Source organism: Copadichromis virginalis, linkage group LG7, assembly GCF_057382275.1.
Source record: "Copadichromis virginalis isolate Kocher_CV1m ecotype Utaka linkage group LG7, C_Virginalis_male_GT1.1, whole genome shotgun sequence".
Classification (NCBI taxonomy): domain Eukaryota; kingdom Metazoa; phylum Chordata; class Actinopteri; order Cichliformes; family Cichlidae; genus Copadichromis; species Copadichromis virginalis.
The window spans coordinates 56,847,608-56,859,059 of NC_140624.1; the positions used below are offsets into that span (position 1 = coordinate 56,847,608).

The 11,452-nt window shown below is 38.6% G+C and overlaps 2 protein-coding genes across 7 annotated transcripts in view; both read right to left on the bottom strand.

Annotated features, from left to right (window-relative positions):
• Window positions 1–1,381: 1,381 nt before the first annotated feature.
• On the bottom strand, window positions 1,382–6,772 carry cdk2ap1 (cyclin dependent kinase 2 associated protein 1). Of its 3 annotated transcripts, none has more exons than XM_085464367.1 (4): window positions 6,532–6,772; window positions 2,864–2,964; window positions 2,150–2,276; window positions 1,382–2,063 (listed from the first exon to the last, which is right to left on the bottom strand). In XM_085464367.1, exons 1-4 carry the CDS (start codon window positions 6,557–6,559, stop codon window positions 1,996–1,998), a joined length of 324 nt encoding a protein of 107 aa, XP_085320493.1. In that variant the 5' UTR covers window positions 6,560–6,772; the 3' UTR covers window positions 1,382–1,995. The 3 variants fall into 3 exon arrangements, with proteins under 3 accessions (XP_085320493.1, XP_085320491.1, XP_085320492.1); XM_085464365.1 differs by lacking the exon at window positions 6,532–6,772 and adding an exon at window positions 5,961–6,227 and having other exon boundaries at window positions 2,864–2,988; XM_085464366.1 differs by lacking the exon at window positions 6,532–6,772 and adding an exon at window positions 5,961–6,210.
• An 824-nt stretch (window positions 6,773–7,596) lies between these two features.
• The window catches only part of sbno1 (strawberry notch homolog 1 (Drosophila)), an 18,492-nt gene continuing 14,636 nt past the window's right edge, over window positions 7,597–11,452 (bottom strand). For all 4 annotated transcript variants that reach the window (XM_085464364.1, XM_085464361.1, XM_085464360.1 and 1 more), the window contains exons 30-33: window positions 11,187–11,324; window positions 11,020–11,096; window positions 10,594–10,787; window positions 7,597–10,380 (exon numbers count right to left, since the gene is read on the bottom strand). In XM_085464364.1, coding sequence (XP_085320490.1) covers window positions 10,238–10,380; window positions 10,594–10,787; window positions 11,020–11,096; window positions 11,187–11,324 — 552 coding nt within the window. In that variant the 3' untranslated portion in view covers window positions 7,597–10,237. The remainder of the gene's footprint in view (window positions 10,381–10,593; window positions 10,788–11,019; window positions 11,097–11,186; window positions 11,325–11,452) is intronic.

An 11,452-nucleotide genomic window follows, 5' to 3' on the forward strand; every position in this document is an offset into this window, starting at 1 on the left:
TCAAACAAAACACATTTTACTCAGGAGAGTGGCTCCTTTTTAAAGTACTTTTGAATGTAAAACAGTGACTACAGTATATACAATTGCATATAATATAATTTGGTTTCAAGACATTCAGACCTGTACACCAAACCATATTGTGTGTTTGTGGAACAACCAGAGTAAAAAGTTTCAAAAAGTATATGAATCCATTCATCACATTCTCATTTTTGAAATGTATTTGAAATTTTGTACTTATTTGTTTGTTTGGTTGCATTTTGATTATTCAAACATGTGGAGGAACCCCATGTCCACTGTCACAACGAGTCAGATGTTCTATTTTGATTTCAGATCTTGCATCTCCCATTTGGCTTGGCATTAATTTGCAGGTTTCTTAATTATGGGTATTTCACAATATCTGTGAACACAAAATATGTCACACAAGAATCCATTTTATATATTAGAGGCCTTAGAGAATATGAAAAATACTGCTTAAAGATAAAGCTGGGATATGTTAGCGGGGGCTGATTTATTGTCATACAGAAGTAACTCATCAGGTCTCAGAAGCACTTTGTCATCAAAATATTTGTCAATTAATGCTCAGTGAATAGCAGATTAATTGTTAATAACTGTTAAATGTTTGAGAGAAATATTTTCTCCCTTTTGGCATGGATAAGTCTATAGAACTCAGGCAGGCGTACGACCTACCTTGTGATTGGCAGGTCACCACCACATGAGCACTCGGTGCAGTTGACTTTCTGATTCAGCCTACTTTCATCTAGCTTTTAATAGTATTACAATGTGTTATATCATGATGGTTATGTCCATCATCATGGCAAACTAACCAACTGTTGATATATTTCAACCTGGACCAAAATGGTTTACTGATCCATCATCCATTCATCCAAAGAGATGTGTCATTATAGGTAGGTGCTGATTTATTAGTAGGTCAAATTTAATTAATTGACAGACAATCATTGCCTTCTATAATTAGCTATAACTAGTACAATAGTTAGCTGGGATAGGCTCCAGCGCCCCCCGCGACCCTGAAAAGGATAAGCGGAAGCGAATGGATGGATGGATGGATAGTACAATAGTGGGGATAGGTTAATTGATCAATCTAAATTGCCCATAGGTGTGAATGTGGGAGTGAATGGTTGTCTGTCTCTATGTGTTAGCCCTGCGACAGACTGGCGACCTGTCCAGGGTGTACCCCGCCTCTCGCCCTGTGACAGCTGGGATAGGCTCCAGCACCCCCCGCGACCCTGAAAAGGACAAGCGGAAGCGAATGGATGGATGGATGGATGGATAGTACAATATACCAGTAGTCTCTTGAACCATGTGTACATGGGAAAAAGTAATGTACTTTGAATACGTACAATGAATCATGTTGACAACTATATTGAAAATACAATTTATTACACTGAGTAATAAATACATACAAAGATGCAAGTTAACAGCATTTTCCTTTTTTTCCCTCCCTTTAATACCAAAACCAACCTCAACACGAATCAACCGATGCATTTGGCACGTCTCTGTCCCTCCCTTACTTAGCTAGGTGTTAAAGGGGTCTGAAAATCAGACCAACCACTACCAAAAAAACCCAAAGTTTAAAAAAAATTCAAAGAAAAAGTCCTCCCCATCTACACCTGTATACTCCATGCAGTGTCTACAATTAACCTATGGGCCCATTTGCATGCATAAACCAATGCTTTAAATATGAAGTCAAAACTATGATCCAAAAAAATGGGGCATAAAAAAAAAAAAACAAACAAACAAACACATGATATCTCTCATTTTAGTTCCAGTAACCCACACATGATTGAAATTATCCTCCAGAGCTCTCAGGAGTCACAAATTGCATTACTGTATTTCTTTTTTTTTCTCTCTCTCTCTTGAGGAGCTTGCTGTTCCATCCTTTGTTCATTTACTTCCTCCTTGCAAAGGAAACGCCATGCAAGTTATTTTTTCTCCTCATGAAAGGTAGTTCTTGCAGGGAGGAATGGGCGTTTTTAGCTAGGACCTTGCATTCCTCTCAGTCTCAGCCAAGCATTCACGCACCAGCCCCCTGGCATGGATTATTCCTTTGAAGAAAAACAAATACACATTTAGTCTGAGAAATGTTAATGCTTGCATGCTGCTTTTGTATTGCTCTGCATATCAAGGTTACCTCTTTTCAGTCGCTCCATTGCACTCTTACTTCCAGCGTATGTGGGTCTGATCTCCTTTCCGAGCTCTTCAATGATGGCCAGCAGCTCTGCATATTTGTTCTGAGGCACTTGGCTGCCAGTAGAGCCCTGAAGTTAAAGCAAAAATCAGTCAGGTTCAATACATTTAAACTGGTTTCTGATATGCAAAATGGAGCCTTATCAACACAGTACAGTTTGATACTTGGTACAGTTTGATACCAAAAATTAGGACCTGTGGAGTCCGGGGTGGAGAGTAGTGTCTAAAATTGACCTTCATAATGTCCCAACACTACAGCAGACACAGAGGTATTTCATGTCACTATAAGAGTGACATAAGCAGCCCTGCTTAAAATCTCTAAGGAATCACCACTTCTTGATTCAGTTGTGCTGCTGCTGTGTAAAAGACCACCACTGGATATAAACAGGTAAAAACACTGCTTTTCATCATATGGGTGGTTTGACGGACTGTAAATGCAATTTTAATATACAAATATGACTTATGTTGAAACCTGGACTGTAAAGTTGATATGAATATGAAGTAATTAGGCCAATGTTCTCCAGTTTTGCACAAATAAAACTCAACAAACAACAATCTTGTATCTTCCATGGCAATGAAGGAAATGTAAAAACTGGAAAAGTATGTTTGTTTGGTTTTGCCTTTACGAGCTGGGGTATGCAGTGAGTTTAGTAGTTACCTGTGAAAATCCCAGAGAAGGAGGTCCGTAGTCACTCAGAAGGGGCCTGTAGGACTGCAGCGTGGCCAGGTTAGCTGCTGAGGGAGACTGAAGGTTTGCAACTGTGGACAATTCAAAAACAACTCCTGTCAAAATCAAAATAGACAGACAAATCAAATATATTCGAAACCAACCAACTGCTCAACTTTTAAATCACTTTAGAGAACCTGTAAGGTTAAAAGGCACTACAAATAGAAACTGTTTGCCATTAAAGATATTTTTTTTAATGGAAATTGTATTATCAGAGCAGTAAAGCAGGCTTTTTTTTTTCTTATAGTCAGCAGTTTCACAAAGGAAGCTCTTCAGTGTTTGTGGTGTGGGAAACAGCAGGGAGGTGATGCTGATGGTGCAGGGCTTGACAGTGCATATGTTTCACATTACAGTTAAAGAAAAGATGCATATACTGTAAAAGGTTTTTAGGAACATGTGTGCGAATTAAATATACTACAGCATTCACCACAAGCAGCAATTATTCTTCTCACAGGTGTAGTATCTCCTCTCTGACACACACACACACAAACACACAAACACACATACACAGAAAACATTAAAAGTACAACGCCGCAAGAAAGTGAGCCCAGGCGGGGTGAAGTGATTTTCTAGTTTCAGCAGCAGCAGTGCTTGTTACTGTCATCACACTCAAAACCTTTATCAAACCACCCATTTAGTGACCTCAGACATGAAGAAAAGAGATGAGTATACCAGTGAATCTTTATACTTTTCTTCCAAGAAGACAGACTTTATCATTTTTGAAAGTCATCTTGAACAATGAAGGTTGTTTAAAGTTCAGTCCAGTCCTTGTACCTGATCACCTTCAAAGGAATGTTCTTTTTCTTTGTAAAGCCACCTAACACTGATCTATGAATCACTCAAGCTTGAAAAAAGGCACAAAACTTAGATTATCAAGGAGTTTTGTTACTACATGACAGAGGACTTAGCAAAGAACCAATTTAAATTCTGTCTTGAGGCGCTTTTTTACCAGCAGCCTGCTGCAGAAGTAAACATCTTTAGATGACTATGAAAAATGCCAACAATAACACAGTTTGTCAGGTATAATAGAGTATATTTACACCAATATGGAGAACTTGGAGGACAAAAGAGGAGCAAAGGCCTAAAGAGCTATCTTTAGGCCTGGGTTATCTTATCTGAATGTCATATGTTTAAGAAAAAGGAGAAAAAAAATCTGTCACAGGAGAGATGCATCTGGCCCTTCAGGTGATCCACCTACTATTCACCAAAGCCTCATCAGAAACAGGCTCAGCTGAAGCGTAGCTGTCAAGAAGCTGTTCTTAAGGAAGGGAAACTGGGGAAAAAGGCTCAAGTATGCCAAGTTACACAAGAACTGGGCTGAAAATCACCAGCAACAGGGCGTTCAAATTTTTAGTTTGTGTACCGAGAAGGTCAGGAGAGCACTACAGCCATCTATAAAACAGGATGAAAGCTCTGTCATGGTTTGGGGATGCACTTTAGCCAGTGATGTTGGGGCTCTTGTCAAAATTAATGGATTGTGAACGGAGAAAAGTACAATCAGATTTTGATCCACTATGCAAGCGTTTCATTTTTCACCATGATAATGTTCCCAAACATACTGGAGTAAGTATGTTTGGGAAATGTTTTTGTATCCAGGTATGCTCTAGCATACCTGGATACAAAAACATTTACTGGAACACAGTCAGTCTGACCTCCCCTTACTCTGAAGCAGTGTTCCTATGTTCCTAGTTCCTATGAGAGTTAAGGCTGTGTTGAAGAACAAAGCTTCAACTTTCGAGATTGTTGGAATTATATAAACTCTCTTTTTGCATTATATACTGTATTCCCATGTATGTTTACACATGATTCAATAAATCTCTACATCCATTTCCCATTTCCCTAGCAAAATATAAAGAAATGAGGGGTGGTTTAAGACTACAGTACAGTAGATTAATATAAACCTACTAAAAAAATTGTCAGTCCTATTAAAGATAAAGCTAATCAGCAGCTTATGAAGCCATAAAAACTACTTAAAAATTGTTGTTGGACATAGGTGATATCATCTTTGGTATGCCAAGAGTCTTATGAAAATGGAGAGGTGATGAAATTTAGGAGGATTGACCTTTAGATGTATCTGGCAACCTTTATCTGGACTCATTACCTCTGGACTAAAGTAAAGCAAGTAGAAGTAAAATGGGTAAAATGTTGCAAAAGCACTGAAATATCAATATTAACAATCTCATAAGAGAATGTCTGTTAGGGGGGGGAAAAATCATTTTTTTGCACTTTATTCATGTGCTAAAAATAGAAATTATTTCACTTGTTACTAATAGAATTTTTGAATTACAATTTTACCAAATACCCACATAGCAATCTGTACACAACCATTAGCTTGAATTGGAACGACAATTCCTATTGTTATTTTTTCCTTCTCCTTCTTTCTTTTAATTCTTAACTCTTCCCACTACTCTTCCATACATTTCTCTATATAACACATACCTTTACTTTGAGCAGATTGATTTTTTGTATTGTTTTACGTTTTGGCTGGTAACATAAAGAAACTGGGGGATCTGAACACTTCCATCCACGCACATGCACCTCCATAATCACCGCTCCCCTGTCGCTTTGTTCGCTTGTAATATTCAACCTCCAACACGAGATGTCCTCGAAGAGACATAAAAAAAATTCGAGGCAGATCAATCGGCAGCTCCGACCGAGGAGCATCATGGAGGAAACGGAACAAGGCTGGCTCAAGAAGACATAAGTGATACATTTTTGTCACCGTGTAACGGCACCCACCCGGCGGGACCGCGACCCCGGACGACGGATATCGACACTGTAGGAACCGCCGCCGACTCCTTTCACATCCCCACCGTGTTTCTCCGCCGACTTGTATCGCGGATGGCGCTCTTTTACATTAGTAATAATGGCGGATATGAATTAGCCTAGCTCCCAGGATCTGACCCTATATATATAACTGGACAAAAACTACAGACACGGTCTTTCTCCAGGTATTCTCCGAGACCCCGAATTTAACACTCGATTTAACAGACGGATACTTTGATTTTCTCCGCCGTTTTTTCCTTACCCTGGTTCCCAGAAGTTCCCGGAATGTGCTGATGGACATTGGGTTTGTAAGACATTCCCAAAGACATTGTAAATTAAAGAAATAAAAATGACCCGAAATTCAGTGAAGCGTCTGTCTCTCACTTTTTGTTTACAACAGCGGCACCGGCAAATATGGCCGTCACTTTATATTGACACCCACTGTGCTTTTTAACATTGCTACTATCCACTGCGGATTATCAAGAAAACGGTTAAAAGAAGCACATTTCACCACAAAGCGACCAAATTCGCGCACGCTTTAACACGCATTTTAAGCACATTTGCCAACCTTTATCCCGAGTTTACTTTAACGACACTTTTAAAATACTTTTTTTTTTAACAAAAAGTGTTTAAACGTGATATGTGTTTAGATGTTTTAAACGTAATTTTTTACACAACATTATGAAGGAGAAACTAGACTTTTAAAGTAGAATAGGCAACCAGACGTGGATACATGTATTTGAGGTTAAACTTTATACTCACTCATTTTTTTTAATATATATATTTTTTTCTTTTTTTTTTTTAAGATAAAGTATGAAAGAAAACCAGCGTACCTGTCTTTGTCTGAGGGGTCGTATCCATTACTACTGATAGCAGTCTGCTTTTACCTAAAAAGAAAAGTAACTGGAGTTGGAAGCAGGCGCTCTTATTTCGGAGACTTGGTTATCTTCAGTTTTTCAAAAATGTGCTCAGGAGTCATTTCAGTTCTTCATGTCCCATCAGTACTCTTGGCCACATGGTTGGACACACAAAGGCAAAAGTGTGGTCCAATCGTGGCTCTCAGGGTCATGACCCGGACCCCTGCCCACTCTGCCCCCCCACTCCCCCCAAAAAACGAAGGCGCACATAACAGGGTGAAAAATGAACTGTTTAGCGTTAAATCATTTCAAAATAAACGTTCCTAATTTTGGTAATTGCAATCTTGGCGCAATGCAAGCAGCGGGAGCTCATCAATAAAACCACCATATAAAGCTTGAGGTTTAGAAGACAGCAGTTTTTATGGATTTTTTTAAATTATTATTTTACAAAAAAATAATTAGTCTGACATTTTAAGGAGCTGGAGAATTGCTCCATAAAAACACCGTAACGGCCTTTCTGAGAGTATTTCACCATGCTTTCGTGTTTAATGCACTTTGTATTAACTTATGTGTGTGGGAATTATATGTAATGGCATTATATACTTAGTTGCCAGTTTATTAGCAACACCTAAAGTAATAGAGCTATAAATGCTCATATACACCTTACACGTTTAATATGCATGCATAATGATTTTTCTGCACTTATAAAGTACAGCTCTCAGTGTAGTTAAAGTACCTAAATAAATAAATACAGAGTAAGCACCTCGCAGCATTCTCACATGCAGTGTTTTTACTTTTCATAGGAATATTTTTAAGAGTTGCATTACTGCCTTTAATAATAAAATAGAGTGCCTACATTAAAAACAAAAAACAAGCATACCACACTTGTCATCTCATATTGCTAGTTGCTGTTTTTTGATAAACGATTAACTGATGTTTCTGGAAGAACTCAAGTCCAGTCATCTGTAACTGTAGTCTGCATATCTGGAGAATTCTATAATGTAATGCAGTAGCTTTTCAGTATTACAACACACAACAATGTAGAAGTATACCAAGCTTTATTGAGCATTGCACTCAGTCATATACAGGTAATTTTGAACTTTTGTACAACTCTTGTCAGTAGTGCAACTCGTGCAATAATGAAAGGAAAAAACATTTAAGTCCTTCAAGTGTTTCAACTTCAGATGAGCTAAATCTGCCGTGACATTTTGACAGCATTTTAAAAAACAAAACAAAAACAGGAAAAAAACAAAAACAAAACAATGTTTCCAAGTCAGCCACCAGCCCAAAAGATAAAATAACATGAGTTGTTGGTCTGTACATGGTGCACATTCAAGTTAAAATGAGACTTCCAATTAGAGAGCAAGCTCTAACGAATAAGTTCTCCCTCCACCATAAAAAAAAAAAAAAAAAAAAAAAAAAAATTTAAAAAAAGGATGCATGAACAATTTCAGTTTGACTCATTTTACAAACTGTACAAATGATACAAAGATTTGTTCTTGTTCCACCTAACAGTAACCACTCCACAGGTTTAGGAATCAAACACATCCTCTGTTTAATTATCACCACTGGGACAGCTCACGTATCCAGACTTTGCTCTGACCCTTCCAGGGCAGGTCGAGCATCACACAACATATGACTGAGGTGGTACAGGCTCAACAGAAAAAGTGGACTGTACAACAAACAGACCTTAATTACAAGAAAGCAGAGAAACTGGAGAACCATGTTTGGATGTTTGACACATACGAGCTGTAAATACAGCTAAACACACACAGAGCAACTGTACTGAGCAAAGATGTCCAAGGACCACTGAGTTCTAATCATGCATTTGCAATACACTGTAAAACTCTTGTGTTTGGGTCTTCGTATGAGTTTAACCCCTGAGCAGATTTACATTTACCAAAAAAAAAAAAAAAAAAAAATCAAAGTAATAGAAGAAAAAAAAAAAAAAAAAAAAAAAAAAAAAAAAACACTGAGAAGGACAGTGATGCAGACTGCTGTGAAACCTTGAACATACGCACACATGAAAAAGGCTGTTGTCAACAACATGCATTTCACAATTTTTCAGGAACCCTTTATCTTTTTAAAAACTAATCATTTTTTTGCCATTTTCTCTGTTTTAATAGCAGCCCGCTAAAGACCAAGTCAAGAAATAAAACTGTTGTAATGGATTGGAAAGGAGTACAATATTAAATAGTTTTCCCTCGACCCCAAACTATGACCTAAATTTTTTCTATTGCCAAAAATTTTTTTAAGCATCAAGTAAACATTTAACAACTGATTCACAGCACTGTAATGTAGCTTTAATTATTTAGCACTTTTGTCTATGATATTTCTTCTTGTGAGCATTCAAATGCTGCCACGTCTGAACAAATGACGACACTGAAACAATCATTACAGTTGCCTAATTGATGTGCTTTGTTTCATTTCAGTGCAGTGTGAGTCTATACTGCACTTTGCAGTAATTTATGGTCTCTGCATTTTATCACCACCTGCGCCTTAAATCCTCTGATAGTAAAGGGAAACACTGTATAGTAATGTTAAAGGCCCTCACATGAGGAGATAAACTCTTAACACCATCTGTTTGTAGCTACAATAAAGGCCATAAACCATTTATTAAATGTTTCAATACTTTAATAAACACTAAATTGTATTTATTGTACCTAGTTCCCCAGTTTGCTTAATATTCATCATCTCTAACATTTTAACACCCTATGTATATAGAACTCAGAGGATAGCTGATGCAAAAATAACCAAATCATTTCTTTGTGAAGGTGACCAACTGCTGTAGCTCCAAGTACTCAGGCAAATGCACGTTCACAAACAACTGGCTGATCAAGTTCCAACATGGACAAAGAGGAACAAAATGTTCAAGTTAAACATTAAAACAAACAAAGAAACTTTAAGGAATCTGAGACCTGTGTGAAAAACAGATGAGCAAAAACAGAAATTGGCCTGATTTTAGAAGGAAGTGGAACCTGACAATAAGAATATTTGGTTTTTACCGTCTCATGAGCAAATATGCCAGATACAGTGCATCAGAAGCCCCCCCCCCCCAAAAGCAAAAGGTTTCCTGCAGTAAACTGCATCACTTTTTCTACTTCAGAAAAAAACAAGAACTCTTACGCTGCAGGTAGTGCTGGGTAATATCTAATATAATGAGTCTCTAGCATACATTAATATGTGATTGTAGTTAAGCACTATATGCCCATCTGTGACTTTCCTCTGACTCTGAAAAAACAGATTTTGCTTCATCTACTTTTGGTCCAGACCCACAAAAAGTCTTTGTTTCATACTGAGGTGGTTCTGGGGTAAAACAGGGTAAAGTATCAGTGAGGAGTGGATAACTCAGATCAACATGCTCTCTTAAAGTCACAAATCTTCTCACTCTGAATGTCAGAGGAAAATACATCACCTGTCAAATATCTCCAGGTGAAAGGAAGAGTCTCTGGAGATTACAAATTTTGGGGGTTGGGGGGGAGGGAAAGGGAAGAAGAAAAAAGAAAATTTCTCTATACAACCACTGCTTTACATCCGAGTGTCACCACAGCTTGGTACCACACCTCTGACCCTCAGGAACAATGAGGGTTGTGCAGAAGGTCCTGGAGCCTGCAGTGTAGAGAGATCCCTTCAGGGAGGGATGTGAACTTGAGGGGTAGAGATGGGGATTAAAGCCCCTAAACTATGTGTGGTGTGTGTGGCTCAGACTCTGAGGGTGAAGCTGCTGCCGTTTCTGCTGCTCCTGCACAGCCAGCTGCTGACACTGGTCCGATGTTGAGAGCTTGTTAATTAACGGAGACACACAGTTCGCCGGAATGATCAGTCCTGCATTAAAAACAACACAGAAATTTTAAAAAAGGTCTGAGCATAAGCCCGGTGTCTACACATCTGTAGACACCATGTTACATGTTTGTCTGTTAAATAATAAGGCACAAAACATAAAACCAGGAATTTCGCTGAGACGCCAGCTCTACCAAGAAATGAGACTAGTTTCCAAAATATGAACTTCTCCTTTAGTACAGCAGTCACTTAACTTACCGACTATCCTCTGCCCATCTTCGGTTCTCAGACGGACAATCTGCACCTTTACATTGGTTCCACTGACCGGGGTGAGCACTTCCTCCAGCTCATTCCAAACACTGAGCACTGATCCACACAAAACGTAGTACCTCCTGCACCGAAGACCAACTTCACACTGTAGACCCACTGACGCCTTCTTGCAGTTACCGCGCCTGACAACAGAAAAACACAAACAGGTTTACAAAAAAAAAAAAAAAAGACCACAGAGCAATGGAAGCATCAAAGGTTGAAGCTGCTTATGTCCTCTCATTAAGTACTGGCACCATTTTCATTGCCAAATTAATCTGCATTTGGTGCTCTGAGAAGTAGTTTCTGTCATCAACAAATGTGGGATTGGAATACAGTAAGCAAAGTAAGCACCATGCAAATCTGAAGTGCACATACCAATATGCGTGTGAGCAGATTTTTTCTGAAGACTTGTACTGGTCAGTCCAGTGCTGCTTGGCATCTTCTGACAAGACCTAATACAGGGAGGGCAAAACACATATGATTCACAAAAAAATATTCTGTCTTCTTCTTGTCACAGTTTAAATGAAAGAGTGTCATCTAACCTTTTTAAATTTCTTCTTGAGGTCTGCGTACGTCTCCAGTTTGACCTGCCGGCCGGTGTTGGGCCTGTACACCAAGAACAGCCTCTTCTTAGTGTTCACCTCTTTGACAAGGATGGCCGTTTTTTTGTTGTTCCTCATCTGAAAATCAACCACAGACATGTACGTCATATGTCACTGCTCTGCATTCACACACACATGTAAGAGTTAACTACACTTTATTAAAATCTAGAGGCTAACTCACAGAAAGAGGTTCGGCTATTTGAGCA